Raw genomic sequence first — 17,563 nt, 5'->3', positions numbered from 1 at the left:
AACATCCTTGTTACATAGGATGAACCTGAGATGGAACGACGTCCCCAAATGAGTGTCTCTTGCATTATTATTTATTGAATTGATTTGTCGTCTTTTCCACAGCAACTCAAAGCAATGTATGATTATATTAAACAAAGAAACAAAAACATACCTTAAAACCTGCATTAAAAAAATTAAATCTACTTTTAAAAGCTAGATTGGAACACCCCGCCCACTTAAAAAGACCCTAATAATTAAAAGCCAGACGCCTTATGAAAGACGACTGTTTTTGCCTGGTGACTACAGATATGTAATGATGGCACCAGGCGAGCCTCTCTGGAGAGAGCGCTTCGCATTGTGCAGCTTTTGCTCTATGCTGAAGACACGCCTCTTTATGTGGACCTTCCTTTACATGTTTTGTTTTTTAAATATGATTTCTTGTGATACCTTAAGTTGTTCAAGCAAACAGTTCTGTGTTTCTTAAATGTAATACTCATAGTAGACCCACTGTAATTCCTCGTCTATTATATGGTTCTGCACTGTCTCCCTATCCCTGAAATAAGAACTAATTCCCTGTTAAAGAGTACCATTGAAGCAGTGGTCGAGAAGCATGACATCCATGATGTATTTAATTATTTACACTTTAAGTTTGGTTGCTGGGGGCTGGAAAAAGTTATATGGGAGTTCCTCAGCAAAGCTTCTTGGAGATATGATTCCGCTAATGAGGAAGTCTCCAGGCCGGGAGTAACTGTGGGCTTCATTTTCTTCCCTCATCAACTTTAAGAAGCACTTTGCCTTCAGCTTCCCACAGACTTGATGGGGCATTAGAGGCGGCAGCAGAAGCCGCAGCAGGGAGGTCATTCTGACTTGGCCTCTTATGCCTCTATTTTGACTTCTCCTTTCTCCCCCACAGCCAGGTAATCAGAAGAAGTCAACACCCTCCAGCACAGTGTGACACATATAACCTCAGGCTTCCTTGGCTTCTGATGTTTGGGCAATTGCCAGGGATCTCTCTTGAGCTTTGGGAGGAATAAACAACTATCATTTTTATAATTATAAGGAAAAGAAAGTTCTTGGGATCTCTACATGGTTCAAGGGGCACTGACAGAGCTGGTGGAAAATATGTTTACACCAAATCACAGATGTGGCTTCAAACTGCAACATACGTCACTTGCATTTCGGGGATGAGTTTGGCTTCAACTTTGCTAAGAACAGCCCTGCTGGGTTACTCCAAACTCCCATCTAGTCCTGCAACACAGTGGCCAATCAGACATTGCTGAGAAGCTCACAAGCAGGGCATGAAAGCAATGGGCCTTGCCAGGCACAGGTCACCAGCGACTGGCATTTGGGGGAAGTAACTATGTACTGCATGAATCAATATTTTGTTTGCTCTCAATCTCCCAACCTTCAGATTCACTGGATGTCTATGAGTGCTGGTGCTATATAGGAGAGGGAGACAAAAAGGATGCACCCTGCCCTTCTCCAGAAGCTCAGGGCAAATAAGTGAGAGGTCTGCTCCATGGGGGTGAGTGGGGACTACCCCACCAATCTCAACCTGCCTTCATGCCACCACCACTCACCTGCCTTACAAGTGGTGGTTCTTCTCCATCATTGTCTCTGGCTCCAGCTATTGTGTTCTCTCGTTCTCTCGTGATGTCACATTCATTTGTTGATGCCGACCTTGAAAACCCTAAATGACATTGGCCCTGTATATCTAAAGAAGCGTCTCCACACCCATCGTCCAGACCAGATACTTAGGTCCAACTCCAAGGGCCTTAAGAAGGTTCATTCAAGCATTAATACACTCAAGTGAGATTCCGTTTTTCAGTTGCTGTTTTTAATACTAGAATCAGAATTTCAAGTTACACTAAGTTATTATTAAGGCTTAGGTTATGAACTCAGGAAGAAAGGAAGGTGGGTCATGTCAAAGTACAAACTGGATACGGTAGAGAACGATAATTATGTTTGAAGAGGGAAGCTGCACTCCGTGTAACTCTACAGGTAGGGTTATCCCTAAATGTTGCACAGTGGTGGCTCGCAAGACGAAATAAATCCGTTCCGCAAGTCTCTTCGTCTAGCGGTTTTTTTGTCTTGCGAAGCACCCCTATTAGCGGCTTAGTGGATTAGCGCTATTAGCGGCTTAGCGGCTATTAAAGGCTTAGCGGCTTAGCGGCTAAGCGGCTATTAGCGGCTTAGCGGCTTAGAAAAAGGGGGGGAGCGAAAAAAATCACAAGACTCGCAAGACGTTTTCGTCTTGCAAAGCAAGCCCATAGGGAAATTCATCTTGCGAAGCGCCTCGAAAAACGGAAAACCCTTTCGTCTAGCGGGTATTTCTTCTTGCGAGGCATTCGTCTTGCGGGGCACCACTGTATATCCAGACACTCTCCAGGCATGTGATACAATGATTCCCTTTCACCATTCAAGATGAATGAAAAATGAGGAGCAAACTTTATCTAAGGAGATGCATTCATTCCCAAGGCAACTCTGTTTGTTTCATTGCTACTGTGGTGGAAAACGGTTATAAATATGTTAAGAATCAGGCAACAATTTAGTTTTTTGTGGCCAGGTGTTCCTTTGTGTTCAGATCAGGCCTCAGCACAAGAATGTAGCATTTGGGAATGAAGATGCAGCCCAGAAGCCCAGCACTAGAAGCCAAAATAGAGAAGATCTGCACGGCTACCATGTATTTCCCCTTTGTGCTCAGGTAAGTGGGCACAAAGGAGACCCAAACGCTGCAGAAGACCAGCATGCTGAAGGTAATCAGCTTGGCTTCATTGAAGGCCCCAGGCAGCTTCCTGGCCATGAAAGCCAACGTGAAGCAGATGGCAGCCAGGAAGCCCATGTAACCCAAGGCAGCATAAAACATGGCAACAGACCCTTCATTGCATTGCAGGGTGATCTCTCCAGCCTGGGAATGCTTGTCAGAGTCTGGGAATGGGGGAGAGATGCCCAGCCAAATGATGCAGATGACCATTTGGACACTGGAGCAGGAAAGGACAATGGAGTTGGCCAGACTTTTCCCTAACCATCTCCTCACCCTGTTCCCTGGCTTTGTGGCCAGGAAGGCCAGCACCACCATGATGGTTTTGGACAGCAAAGAAGATACAGCAACTGAGAAGATGGTGCTGAAGGCCGTTTGTCGAAGGAGGCAGGTGACTTTCCTGGGACGGCCAAGGAAGAGGAAGGAGGACAAGAAGGACAGCAGGAGGGAGACAAGGAGGATGTAGGAGAGGTCCCTGTTGTTGGCTTTGACTATGGGAGTTTCCCTGTATTTAATGAAGATCCCTACAACAAAGCCTGTGGTTAAGGACAGGAAGAGAGCCAAAGAAGTCAGGAGAATCCCCAAATATTGTTTATATGATAGGAAGGAAATAATCCTCGGAATGCAGTGATCTCGGTCCTTGTTTGGATATTGTTCTTCTGGACATTTGGTGCAACGCTCTGCATCTGAGGAGGAGAAAAGGAATGGCTTTGGCTTTGCTTACAGACATATTTTATTACATGTCAAGAAATGCACTCACATGGGAGATATCAGAAAATGAGCATGTGAATTTCATTACACGATAGTTTTCGGGCCGTACACTACTTTATTTCCATATTTCATTTCACTTTTAATTTGTATACTGCCTTTCTATATTGCTATGCAGAAGGAGGGTTACAAGCTGAAGAAACAACAAAATAGGCAGCAAAGATCACAGACATAATACACACACACAATTCATAATAAAGCATAACTTTAAAATAAACAACATATCAAATAAAGCAATATTCAATAATATTCAATAAAAATACTCAGGAATAGTAAACAGTAAAATTTAATATCAACAAATGATAAACAGCTTACACATATCATGTACAATAAAGAATTATTAATCTATAATCAATGAAAAACAGCAAGTCACAATGAATAAAATACCCCAAAACATACAAACCATGTAAAAGGATCAAACTGAGAAACAAGGACACACAACTTATAATTTATTTATTTTTAATATCCTTGAACTCCTCTCTTCCAAGCTGCTACATCTATTCTCATACTGATTGCCTGGGATATCCAATAACTTCCTGCTGAAATCCCATAATTTTTAATTGTTCTACAATGGAATGGAATGGAATGTTCACCTAATTTTTATTATTGTTGTGCATCATGCTTTCTCTCTTTTAAATGAATTGCAATTTTCACTATTTCATGTTTATTTTAAAGACATTTTTTTAATTCACTTTTGTGAGGGTGGTTCTGGTTGTCTGATCTGAGAAGGCTTGCTATAAAATAACCAAAGCTGTGCCTTATGGGCAGGGCAGGCCGAACCCATTTTGCATCCCAGAGATTGCTTCCTGCAAGTCATTTCTTTCAAATAACTTCCTGGAAGGGGAATAAAAAATGCATCCAAATATGTCTTTAGAATCTCCACAGAAAATTTCTGACTGATATGTTGCCCTATTCATATTCTCCCAACAAATTCCATCTCCTGTGGCATCACCCACCTTCCCGTATAGATATGGTCCCTTCCGCACACGGAACACAAGCGTAGCAGCAAACCAGCTTGTCTTCTTGAACCACCTTGGCATATCCTGGGCGACACCTTTTGGTACACCGGGCGTGAGGCACAGTCTAGCCATAAAGAAAAGATGACACATTAAAGGGGAAGTGTCAGCAATATTTGTGCATATGGAACTCACTCAGAGAGTCTGGAAAGAACCCAGCAGGGTCTCCAGTCCCACAAGGAAGCACCCTTGATATCAGGGGTGACAACTTGAATAAAATATTGTGGGGGCCCAGGTAAGCCGCACAACACATAATCGATGCCCATCAACTTTATGGGGCCCCAGCCCCCTCAAATATTTTATTGTGGGGGCCAAAGCCCCCACAGCTCCTAAGAGTTGGCTCCTATGCTTGATGTAGAATGGAAGCCTCCCTACTGTGTTTGCTTTTAAAACAATAACAATACTAATTTATTTATACCCCACCCAACTGGCTAGGTTTCCCCAGCTACGCTTCCAACAAAACATTAGGAATACATTAAAATATCAATCATTAGGAACATCCCTAAACAGTTCTACCTTCAGATTTCATATAAAAGTCAGGTAGTTGTTTATTTCCTTGACATCTGATGGGTGGGCGTTCCACTGGGCAGGCACCACTACCGAGAAGGCCCTCTGCCTTGTTCCCTGTAACCTCATTTCTTGCAGGGAGGGAACCGCCAGAAGGCCCTCGGAGCTGGACCTCAGTGTCTGGGCTGAACGATGGGGGTGGAGACGCTCCTTCAGATATACTGGGCTGAGGCGGTTTAGGGCTTTAAAGGTCAGCACCAACACTTTGAATTGTGCTCGGAAATGTACTGAAAAGAGTATTAATACATAGGTCTTTGAACTACTGGACTGAGGCACAGTCTAATAATAATAATAGAAAAGAAAGTACATACAGGGGATGTTGTGACGTGGGGTTTGTGATTTCAGCTCTCTTGACATAATATGCTGGAGACAGTTCTCTAGTAACACTTCTTTATTATAGCAACAAGACTGAGACTTGAGGAGGGGAGAGCTACATTTATAGCGACAGGGAACCAGCTAGAAAGGATACAATTTTGGAGGGAACAATATCAGGCAATCACAGTCCTGCCTTTTGGAGGCAACCAATAAGACAGAGGATCCAAATACAGCAGCTTAAATGAACCAATAGTAGCTGTACCCTCTGGAACCAAAAGGCAGTTACTTTACCCTAATGCAATACAGACAGTAATAATACAGATATAAAATCCTTTGACTCAATACACAACACCCCTCCCCCCCTAGTGAGCACAGCAGACGTAATCTCTCAGGTACTGTGGGGTCCTACAACTTCTACTTGATCTCCTGACAACAGGTGTTGCCGGTTCTGGATTGGGTGTCACCTGTGGTAGGGGGGCTGCTATAGGGGTTTCGTCAGGAACAGATGGAGTCCCAGACATCTCAGGGTCCCCTACCTGTACCTCGTCATCCTGAGGACTAGCAGACCCTGGTTCATTTGCTGAAGCCCCTGGTGATTGCACCTCTGGGCCATTTTCACTCTGATCTTGCAGCTCTGCGTCATTAGTCAGGGATGAATTATCAGACTCCTCCCTGCTGAGCGCCCGGCGCCTCAGCTGATCTATATGTCTCTTCCAAACTTGCCCATTTTCCAAGGTCACATAATAGGACACAGGTCCACTAGCCCGGGTGACCACACCAGCCACCCACCGCGAACCTCGTGAATAGTTCCTCACCCAGACCAGATCTTCAGGGGCGAAGTACCTTGTTGTGTCAGTCTCAGCCTGGGGGGTTGCTCTTGAATTACGGTTTGGCATTTTATCCAGGTGGACATAATCCAGCACCGTTACCAATCTTCTACCCAAGAGCAGCTCAGCTGGTGACTTGCCCGTCGCAGTACACGGCGTCGCATGCTGCAAAAATAACATTCGCGCGATGCGAGCTGACCAGTTACCCTCCATTAAGCGCGCAATGGATTTTTTGGCTGTTCTTACCATGCGCTCCGCCTGCCCATTGGAGGATGGGTGAAAGGGCGCGGATGTGACCCCTCTTATGAAGTTATCAGCCAAGAATGCCCTGAATTCTTGGGATACAAAAGCTGCCCCATTATCTGATACAATGGTCTCAGGTAACCCGTGGGTTGCAAACAGCTGCCTCAACACCTTGATTACAGCAGCTGATGCCATGCTAGGGACCACCGCCACTTCTAACCATTTGGAATATGCATCAACGATAACCAAAAAAACCTTCCCCTGGAATGGCCCAGCAAAATCTAAGTGCAGCCGGCTCCAGGGAGATCTGGACTGCTCCCACCAGTGAACTGGTGCTCTGGCCACTTCTGGCCGCACCTCTTGGCATGCCTTGCATGTTCGTACCCATTGTTCTATGTTCTGGTCCATTCCAGGCCACCACACATAACATCGGGCTAGTGATTTCATCCTGACCATTCCCGGGTGTCCCATGTGAAGCGTCTCAAGAACCCTGTTTCTCAGTAGTGCTGGGATGATCACCCTATCGCCCCACAGGAGACAACACTTATGCATGGATAACTCGTGCTGCCTTGTCGCATAAGGCCTGAATTTGTCTTCATGCGGACCACCTGGCCACCCCCTCCCCACCCAAGTGAGCACACGGGAGAGAACAGCATCTTTCCTCGTTTTCTCAGCAATATCAGTAGCCGTTACAGGAGCCCCCGGAAGTGTTTCCAGCATCATTATGTGCTCCGCTGGAGCAGGATCCTCATTGCTCCCGCCAGGCAGGGGCAATCGACTCAGCGCATCAGCGTGGCACAACCGTTTCCCCGGCACATGGGTCAAGGTGTACTGGAACCCGTTCAGGAATATAGACCAACGCAACATTCTGGGGGAGAGAATTTGTGGCGTTTGTTTGTTTGGGTTGAACAACCCCAACAGTGGTTTGTGGTCCGTTTCAATGGAGAAATGGCAACCGTACACATAATCATGGAACTTTTTGATTCCTGCCACAATTGCAAGCGCCTCTTTGTCAATTTGAGCATAGTTGCGCTCCGTGGGCGACAACGTACGGGAATAGAAAGAGATGGGCTTTTCCGACCCATCCGGTTCCCTATGACTCAGCACCGCCCCCAGGCCATATTGAGAGGCATCACATGCCAGGACCAGCAGCTTCGATTCATCATAATGAGCAAGGACGCTCTTGCTACTCAGCATTCCTCGCAAGGAGTCAAAAGCCTTCTGCTGCTCCTGCCCCCATCGCCACACATTCTTTTTCTGCAACAGTCTATGTAATGGTTCAGCTACCGAAGCTTTCTGGGGTAAGAACGAATGATAAAAGTTAATAAGTCCCAGGAATGACTGCAACTCCGTCTTGTTCTGTGGTCGTGGTGCCTCGATGATGGCCTTAACCTTAGCATCTGTGGGGTGGATGCCTGATGCATCAATTTTAAACCCCAAGAATTCCACAGTTGGCACCCCAAAACTGCATTTCTCTTTTTTTAGTTGCAACCCCACCTCCTTGAACTTGAGCAACACTGCACGGACACGCGCAACCAGTTCCTGTGGGTCTTTTCCAGCAATCAAAACGTCATCAAAAAATGGCAAGACCCCCGGCAGACCTCTTAACAGGCGTTCCATGAGCCCTTGAAAAATCCCTGGGGCCACACAAACTCCAAATTGTAATCTGTTAACTCTGAACGCCCCTTTATGTGTGACAATAGTCTGTGCTTCTGCTGATTGTGGGGTTACTGGCAGCTGTTGGTAAGCTTGTGCCAGGTCAAGTTTGGCGAACACCTTGCCCCCAGCCAGTTTAGCCAACAGATGTGATACGACTAGAATGGGGTATGAGTTTCCCCTGAGTGCCTTATTGATAGTACATTTGTAATCAGCACAGATCCTGACTTCCCCATTTGCTTTAAGGGGCGTGACGATTGGAGTCTCCCACTTAGCGGAGTCCACGGGTGAGAGAACTCCCTGCTTGACCAATTTATCCAGCTCTGCTTCAATCTTGGGTTGCAGTGCAAATGGCACTCGCCTTGGTTTGAGTCGGATTGGGGCCACCCCAGGGTCCAATTCGAAGTCAACTGGGGGCCCTTTATAACAACCCAGTTTTCCATTAAAGAGACCAGCAAATTCTTTGTATAATGCCTCGCTCATCTCGGGGCAGGTTTGGATTGAATTAAGCCCTGATATACTCAGTCCCAGGGCGGGGAACCAGTCAGTGCCCAGGAGACTGGGGCGACTGCCCTTCGCAATCACCAGTTTGAGTACCACCTGTTTGTCCCGGAACTGTACTCTCACGGCACACATTCCCATGACATGGATGCGGCCCGCTGAGTATGACTGCAAAGTTGCCGGGAAGGGTTCCAGAGGGGGCAACTTACCCCTGGGGAAGAATGTCCTCGCGGTCTGGTCCGACACGATGGTGAATCCAGATCCGGAGTCCACCTCCATGTCACACAGCTGACCCTCAATCTTCACCTTGACGTGTGTCTTGCCTTGCGCCGGAAACTGCACGACCCTCCCGTTGATCTCCGTTACGTAGTGGCAGTCCTTTAGAACATGGTTTGCTGTGGCCGATCTGCGATGCTCCAGTCTAGGTGCTCCTGTCGCTCCCAACGCCACCGATCTACAGACCCTGGCGATGTGACCTGTCTTTCCGCACGTCCGGCACATAGCATCCCAGAAACGACAACTCTTCCACTCATGGATTCCGCCACAACCAGGGCACCTGCCTCGGTGATCTTTGTGCACTGTGCAGGCCTGACGCACTGACTCGACCCCACGGACTGGGCTCTGGCTCGGAGTAGCCTCTAGCTCGTCCATGGCATGCGCAACTTCTATCTGTGGCTTAGGGGCCCTGCGACTGGCATCAAGCTCCTCTCTTTCATAATTCTCTGTGGCGGTGGCCTCCTTCAAGGCTGAAGCAAGGGTAACCTCTTCTTTAGCCACGATGCGCCTTCTGGCTTTCTTGCTGCTCAGACCACCGACAAACCGATCCAGGAGAGTCTCTTCCAGATCTTGGAAGTCGCAGTGCTGAGCGAGCTTCCGCAGTTCCGCTAGAAATGCAGATACAGACTCCCCAGCACGCTGCTGCCTCTTATGAAACTCCATCCGCCGGGCCATCTTGGTCTCAGTAGGCACTAAATGACTTGTTAGGCAGGCAAGAATATCTTTGAGAGATGTCTCACTTAGCTTCACTGGGGCAAGCAATGCCTTGGCCAGCTCGAAGGTCTCAGGCCCACAGTAGCTCAGGAATGTGGCCCTTCTTTTGCTGGCATCGGTGATTCCTTGAGCCTCTGCGAAGAACTCGAAGCGTTCGACGTAGTCTTCCCACGTGTGGGGCTCTGATGGCTGGAAGGGCTCCAATACCCTTGGACTCTCCATTGTCCTGTGGGCAGGGTCGTCTTCTCAGCTGGCCAGTGAGTCTTGTTCTTGGCTACAATCCGGACTCTGAGGCAGGGCTGCGTTTAACCGCTCCTCAGCATTCCGGATCCCACCTTTGTCGCCAGTTGTTGTGACGTGGGGTTTGTGATTTCAGCTCTCTTGACATAATATGCTGGAGACAGTTCTCTAGTAACACTTCTTTATTATAGTAACAAGACTGAGACTTGAGGAGGGGAGAGCTACATTTATAGGGACAGGGAACCAGCTAGAAAGGATACAATTTTGGAGGGAACAATATCAGGCAATCACAGTCCTGCCTTTTGGAGGCAACCAATAAGACAGAGGATCCAAATACAGCAGCTTAAATGAACCAATAGTAGCTGTACCCTCTGGAACCAAAAGGCAGTTACTTTACCCTAATGCAATACAGACAGTAATAATACAGATATAAAATCCTTTGACTCAATACACAACAGGGGAAGTATTTGTTTCCACGAGTATTTGTGTCAATGGAGTTGATTCATAGAGTTTGGAAACAACCCAACAAGTTCTCTAGGCACAGGGGAAAAGATGCAGAAACAAAAGAAAAGAAAAATCCCATCCCAGAACAGCAGCAATAAAACACTCTGATGAAGAGCAGTATTTAAACATAGAGTATGATCACATCTTATGCAGGGGTTACATTCCGGGGAAGGAGTAGTATATGCAAAAATGTATATACAGTGGTACCTTGGTTCCTGAATGGCTTGGCTCCCAAAGAAATCAGCTACTGATCGCTGCAATCCTGGAAGCAAGTGTTCCGGTTTGTGAACATTTTTCGGAAGCCCAACGTCTGACATGGCTTTCAGTTGAGTGCAGGAAGCTCCTGCAGCCAATTGGAAGCCGTTCTATGGTTTTCGAACAGTTTGGGGAGCTGAGCAGACTTCTATAATAGATTAAGTTCCAGAACCAAAATTCCACTGTACTCGAATGAGCCCCTTGGAACGGCTCCTGCACAACCACCCTGACCTTCCGGAGCTGGCATGCCAAGCAGGCCTTACTCCCAAGCTCTCTGTTTTGCTCACTGGGCTCCAGGATGCTCTTGCGTGGGCTCTGCGATGTTCTCATGAGATCTCGCAGGGCCGGGCTGGATTAACCATTAAGCAGAATAAGCACGTGCTTAGGGCATCCAGGGAAGGTGGGGACCACAGGAATTTTTCTGTTGCTGGATTTGCCATGGACCATATTGTGCAGCTCAATCAGGTTCCACAAAAAAGGCTCCCACAATATATGAAAAAATTACATACATACATACAAATAAACACAAATACATACATGTTTGTGTGTGTGTATCTGCATTTGAAAAGTATTATACACATTTAATAATTTACTTAATTAATTATAATGAAAGCATCAGTCAAACTTCCAAAAGATTATACTTGAAATCCTCTTGGAAATATTCAACAGAATACTAGATCTTCATGTGTATCATGAGGAATATAGGGGCTCTTACCCGGTTGAACCACTTGGGCCACACAATAGCTTCTGGGTTAATGGCGAGCTTGAAGTCAGTGGATGCCTCTCTCTCTATACTCCCAATTTTCACTCTAACACAAGACTCATTGGGAAGCACCACCCAATTCTCAATATCAAACATGATTGGCAGCTCCCCATTCTCACCCAAATACAGTCTGCCCATGGAAGTGTTCAACAACTGGGTTTCTCTTAAGAAAGGGTGAAGCTGGAATGACAGGGAAAACACCAGCATTTCAAAGCATTTTGGAGATCTCATCCCTTCTCCCTTTGAACTCCCAAGTCCTGGCATACCTGGCCTCGTTAGAATTTAGGGAGGACTAAACACCCGAACTTAGAAAGCATTTTAGATGCCTCATCCCTGCTTCCTTGTAACTCAAAACTCCTGTTGTGCCACAACTTCTCCTACTGGCAAGACTAAACAGACACCTTCCAGGTGGAGGGACGTCTGCTTTTAACTTGTTTTGGCTACTTATGGTTTTATTATATGGTCTTATGTTTTTTATTGCAGTAGACCACCTTGATATTTTATGAAATACACATTTTATATATATATATTTTCCAGCTGGAGCCTAAAGATAGAATCTAAATTTAAATAAATAAAACAAAAACCTTTTCCTCACTGTTACATTTGTGTCTAAATCAATGAGAATGATTATTGTAGAGCTGGTAGAAAGAACTTCAATTTCTTGAAAGGCAAAGGAAATACCTGCCATGGCTGTAGCCTTTGACATGTCAACTGGTATCCTCCACCCGCCATCAACATCTGCTTTGATCTAGATGAACAGGCAACATTTAAAGCATGTGCCATGATTTGGAGACTGAAGTATGTTCTGTGGCTGTCTTGAGACAGAACACTCTGCAGCTCCTCTTCAAACGGCATCTCCGGATTCTCCACATCTCTGCATCTTGTCCAGCCTCTCACACTGAGGACGTGCTTTGAGTTTGAACAACTAAATGCTTTTTGCCGAAAAAGATTAAGATAAGACTCTTTTTTACAGCAGTCACGTTTGCTCCTTATTTTGGTCTTCATTACAAAGGAGAATGAACCATGGATATACTTCAAGTACTTGGAACCAAAAGACAAATTTGTGTCAATGTCTTGAAAAGCTGTTGTGAGCCATACTTTTGGCCCAATTTTTTTCTCGAGTTCTTGTTGGAGTGTCATGATGAAACCCAGTGCCGTCTGAATGTGTACATAGTAAAGGAATACATTGGTTTGTCTCCATAGGGCAATAAATTCACTTTGTGTGAACATCTTAGGTTCATTATTTTCTGGTATTCTTACTGAAAAGGCAACACAAATTCCATTGCTGGCCATCAGAGATGTCAAGGCACTCAAAAACCTTTCTCCATTCTCACTGTCTGGAGCAAAGAGACCGATCCATGTCCATCCAAAATGCTGGAGCAACTTTACAATCCCCAGGTACTGAACTTCTTCATTGGGGACCATGCGGTAGACAAAAGGAACTTTGGTGTTCTCATCAACAACCCCAGATACAAAGCCATAACTGATCTGGAGTGGGGAAGAAAAAGAATAGTGTTTCATTTTCAGAGCAAAGTACAGGATTAGCCTGAAATATTAAATACGTAACAAATATTATGCTGGCCTGGGCTGATAGTTTTATTTTGAAACTTTGGGCAGTTGCAAAACTAGCAAAGTCTCTGTGTTGAAGAGTCATAGAATCATAGAGTTGGAAGCGACCCTGAGGGTCATCTTGTCCTCCCCCCTGCAATGCAGCTGTCCCATACGGGGATCAAGCCTGCAACCTTGACATTGGCAGCACCACACTCTAACCAACTGAGCTATCTAGCTTAACATAGCTCAGGATTTTCTCCCTCTTTGATGCCTCTTTTTGCTGACGATGAAGTGAATTTATTTTGCTGCTGAACCTCTTTTGTGTCCCTCCATGCCCCACCCTTCATACCTGTGGGATTTTGTACATGCCTGACGTGGTTGAAATCACTTTGGAGATGATGGAATTGGCTCCTTCAAGAACAGCCAAGATATGATTCCATTTTCCACAGCGATAGTTTGGAATATTGCTTTCCCCACCTGCAAGCAGGTCTAGCATGGCATCAGAAGTGATCCTTGCATTGTAATAGTTCTCATAGAGGCTGTAGCCCAGGGTGATGTTGGGTAAGAGCCTGGGATCCCGGTTGATCTCTTGGATGGTGAACAAGAAGGACAAGATGTGCCAGTAGAACCTAAATTGCAATCTGTATGAAATCAATCAAATAAAAAGTGTCAAACCATTCACCTTTTAATGAAAATAAATCATGATCAGGCTCATTTATACACTTGTGTTCTTCGGCAAGCAACACAGCAGCACAGAAGGTAAAAATAGATCACGTCTGGGAACATGCAACCCACTCACCCCTAAAATGGAGACTATTTCCCTAGTAAACAGGAGCCATTGGGGTGCAGTAGAAAAACATGACATCCTTCTGCATATAATTACTTACTCGTCCTTAAACCTGGTTAATGGGGGCTGTGAAAAGATGTATGGAAGTTGTAGACCAAACAAATTTGGAGATATTATCCCACCAATGAGGAAGTCGCCACTCTGGAAATAATTCTGTGCTTTGATTCCTTCCCGGATTGGATTCAAGGGGCATTTTGCCTTCAGGTTTCCACAGGAATCAAGCAAAATGAGCAGCATCAGCATCTGGGATCTCATTCTGACTGACTGCTACACCTCTCTTGTGAGTGTTCCTCTCTCCCCCATAGCCAGCTACATCAGAAGAAGCCAAAAAACTGCTATTTAACCAATATGGGTGGTGGTCAGCTATAGCTTCAGAGCCATTAAACCTCACACAGATGTATCCCACCCCTCTTACTCTCAGTCTTGACTCAGTCTGTCTCTGACACAGGTGATCTTCTGTGAATCAACCTCTCCCTCAGGAAGAAGGCAGATTAAATCATGATGATTTTGATAATTATTAGGGGAAGGACATTCATCTCTGCAAAAACCTGAAGTTTCTGTGTGGCTTGAGGGGCAGGAGCAGAATTGGAGATAAACATGGTTGTGAGGAAACAAAGTCGGTGCCCCCAAGTTTGACATGGGTCACGTGGTGTGGGAGTTTGGCACGAACTTTGCTGCTGACAAGAGCGTTAGAAGGCTCCTACTGCTGGTTCTGTTCAAAGCTTATTCCAATCCAGTATCCTGTTGCACCCAGTGGCCAACCCAGGTTGATGGCAACAGCTCTTTCCTGGAGTTGATTCCAGCAACTGGCATTCAGAAATATGCAGCCTCTGATCCTGGCAGTCATGTGATAGCCTTTTAAATGTGTCTCAGTAAGCAGCTGAAACAAAATAAAATATAATTCCTTCCAGTAGGGCTGGACCCTACAAAGTTGATGGGTATTCCCATCCAAATGGTGTGTGCGCACTGCATCATGTGATCATTTATGTGGGGCATGGCTTACCTGGGTCCCCACAATATTTTATTCAAGTTGGCACCCCTGACATCAAGGGTGCTTTCTTGTGGGACTGGAGACCCTGCAATCCAGGGAGGTTCAGCTGGTACCTTCATTGTACCAAGTGAAAACGTTCCTTTTTAACCAGGCCTTTGGCTCATTGACATCCGATGCCCTTTTAAATGTCTGCTGGTGGAGGGATTATTGGTTAGTTTGTGTTCTTTTTTATTATGTATTTTGTCTTTTTTATATTGTATTTTTATGTTGTGAACCACCCTGACATCTGTGGCTGATGGGCGCTATAGAAATTTAATAAATAAAATAATAAGAATAAGAATAAGAATAAAATCCAACTGAGGTGTCTGGCTTAGCTCGTTTCTGACTACCTAATATCAAGTTTCAGTCATGTCCTTCCATGTACTAAGTTTTCTCCTAGTCTTGTACTTTTGATCCTCATCAAAACTCACGTGCCAAAATAGTTTAATGTCCCTTTTCTTCTAATTTAGCTAAGTACATTTTGCACTTTAGCAATTCAGTTGACAACGTCTTAAGCAGCTTTAAGAGGTCTACTGTCAATTATCTATCTCTTCCGCATCACAAGTGAGCTAAGGGAACCTTGACGAGGATGCTTTTGGACCTTTTTCTCACCACACACATGGTTAGCTGGAATTGCAGTGAGAGGAAAATGCTTGCCTATGCAGTGGGGGGGGGGGGAGGATTATTGGGGCATTGTTTTTTGAGTATGTATTTTGTGGTTTCATAGTTATACTTTGATTTTGTTCTGTGAACTGCCCTGAGACCCCCCGGTATAGGTTGGTATATAAATTCAATAAATAATGATAATAATAATGTTTGTGGAATTTACTGCAGCCCTCAGAAAAATACTATCTGGGATCCAGATTATTTTTTAATTCCAACAACAACCTGTGGTTCCACTCAAGATTCAGAGGGGTGGGGACATTCAACTCTACAATTCTACAACTGTACAAAGTCCTCCGTTTATACGGTCCTGATCTTGCTCTTTGGCCAAACTCCCACTATAGCTTACAAATCATTCCTAAAGCTGCCTATGACCTCAAGTTTATAATTTTAAAAGACATGGATAATAACAATAAAAGTAGCACAGCATTCTAAAATCGATTCATTTTTAAATCAATTCAAATCAAATTAATGGCAACCACTGGACTAGAGTTTTGTGATGATTACGAAAGGAGGGGGTCAGACTGTGCATTGGCCAAAGGCCTGGTGGAACAGCGCTGTCTTGCAGGCCCTGCAGTAAGATGTCAAGTCCCACAGGGCCCTAGTCTCTTGTGACAGGTTGTTCCACCAGATCGGGGCCACAGCCAAAAAAGCCCTGGCTCTGGTTGAGGCCAGCCTAGCCTCCCTGTGGCCCAGGACCTCCAAGATGTTTTTATTTGAAGACCGTAAGGAGCAAAAGGAAAACAGATTAGAAACTCCCCTCAGCCTCGGTCTCCACAAACAGTGATCAGGATGATAGGAGCCAGAGCCCAGCAGCGCCTGAAGGGCCACTGTCTCCCTATCCCTGAAATAAGAACTATTTCCCTGTTAAAGGGAACCATTGAAGGTGTGGTGGAGAAGCCTGATATCCACGATGTATTTAATTATTTACACTTTAAGCTTGGTTACTGGGGGCTGGGAAAAGTTCTATGGAAGTTGCTCAGCAAAGCTTCTTGGAGATTCCGCTAATGAGGAAGTCTCCAGGCCATGAGTAACTCTACCACTCAATTTTCTACCCTCGTCAAATTTAAGGAGCACTTTGCTTTCAGTTTCTCACAGACCTGTCATGTGACAAAGACACATGAGAGCAGAAGCAGCAAAGCAGGCTGGGAAGTGCTGGGACTGCACAGTCATTTGGGCCTCCTAAAGTTATTCAGGCCTGACTGCTAACTGCTGGGTGACTCTGACATGTGACAAAGTAGCCAGTTTCTCTTTTGTGCTCTCTGTAAGAAATCAGAGTCTGTCTGCTTCAGTTGTGAGCAGAGTCAGTATGTAATCTCAGTCCAACTGCTTGGAACCATGTTGTTTATGAAGAAGTTTATTTTAAAGTAGTAGAGCTTTTATTCTTTAAAACTCTGCATTATTAATTTACGCTGCGCGTCAAGACTTGATGGTGCATTAGAAGCAGAGGCGGCAGCAGAAGCCGCAGCAGGGAGGTCATTCTGGCTTGGCCTCCTACACCTCTATTTTGACCTCTCCTTTCTCCCCCACAGCCAGGTAATCAGAAGAAGTCAACACCCTCCAGCACAGTGTGATACGTATAACCTTGGGCTTCCTTGGCTTCTGATGTTTGGGCAATTGCCAGAGTTTTCTCTTGAGCTTTGGGAAGAATAAATCACTATCATTTTTATAATTCTAAGGGGAAGAAAGTTCCCAGGATCTCTACATGGTTGAAGGGGCAGGGACAGAGCTGGAAAAATATGTTTACACCAAATCACAGATGTGGCTTCAAACTGCAACATACGTCACTTGCATTTCGGGGATGAGTTTGGCTTGAACTTTGCTAAGAACAGCCCTGCTGGGTTAGTCCAAACTCCCATCTAGTCCTGCAACACAGTGGCCAATCAGACATTGCTGAGAAGCTCACAAGCAGGGCATGAAAGCAATGGGCCTTGCCAGGCACTGGTCACCAGCGGCTGGCATTTGGGGGAAGTAACTATGCACTGCATGATTCAATCTTTTGTTTGCTCTCAATCTCCCAACCTTCCGATGTATTGGATGTCAATGAGTGCTGGTGCTATACAAGAGAGGGAGACAAAAGGGATGGA

General features: G+C 45.4%; 1 protein-coding gene across 1 annotated transcript; it reads right to left on the bottom strand.

Annotated features, from left to right (window-relative positions):
• Positions 1-1,708: 1,708 nt before the first annotated feature.
• On the bottom strand, positions 1,709-14,258 carry LOC309337314 (vomeronasal type-2 receptor 26-like). Its single transcript, XM_081854094.1, has 7 exons — positions 13,824-14,258; positions 13,286-13,577; positions 12,067-12,873; positions 11,338-11,565; positions 4,465-4,591; positions 2,360-3,426; positions 1,709-2,013 (listed from the first exon to the last, which is right to left on the bottom strand). Exons 1-6 carry the CDS (start codon positions 14,036-14,038, stop codon positions 2,528-2,530), a joined length of 2,568 nt encoding a protein of 855 aa, XP_081710220.1. The 5' UTR covers positions 14,039-14,258; the 3' UTR covers positions 1,709-2,013; positions 2,360-2,527.
• Between the last annotated feature and the right edge of the window lie 3,305 nt (positions 14,259-17,563).

The sequence above is a fragment of the Podarcis erhardii genome (genome assembly GCF_964252035.2).
Source record: "Podarcis erhardii genome assembly, chromosome: 2".
NCBI lineage: Eukaryota > Metazoa > Chordata > Lepidosauria > Squamata > Lacertidae > Podarcis > Podarcis erhardii.
The sequence above is the reverse complement of the archived record's forward strand: the minus strand, read 5'-3'. Positions and strand labels throughout refer to the sequence as shown.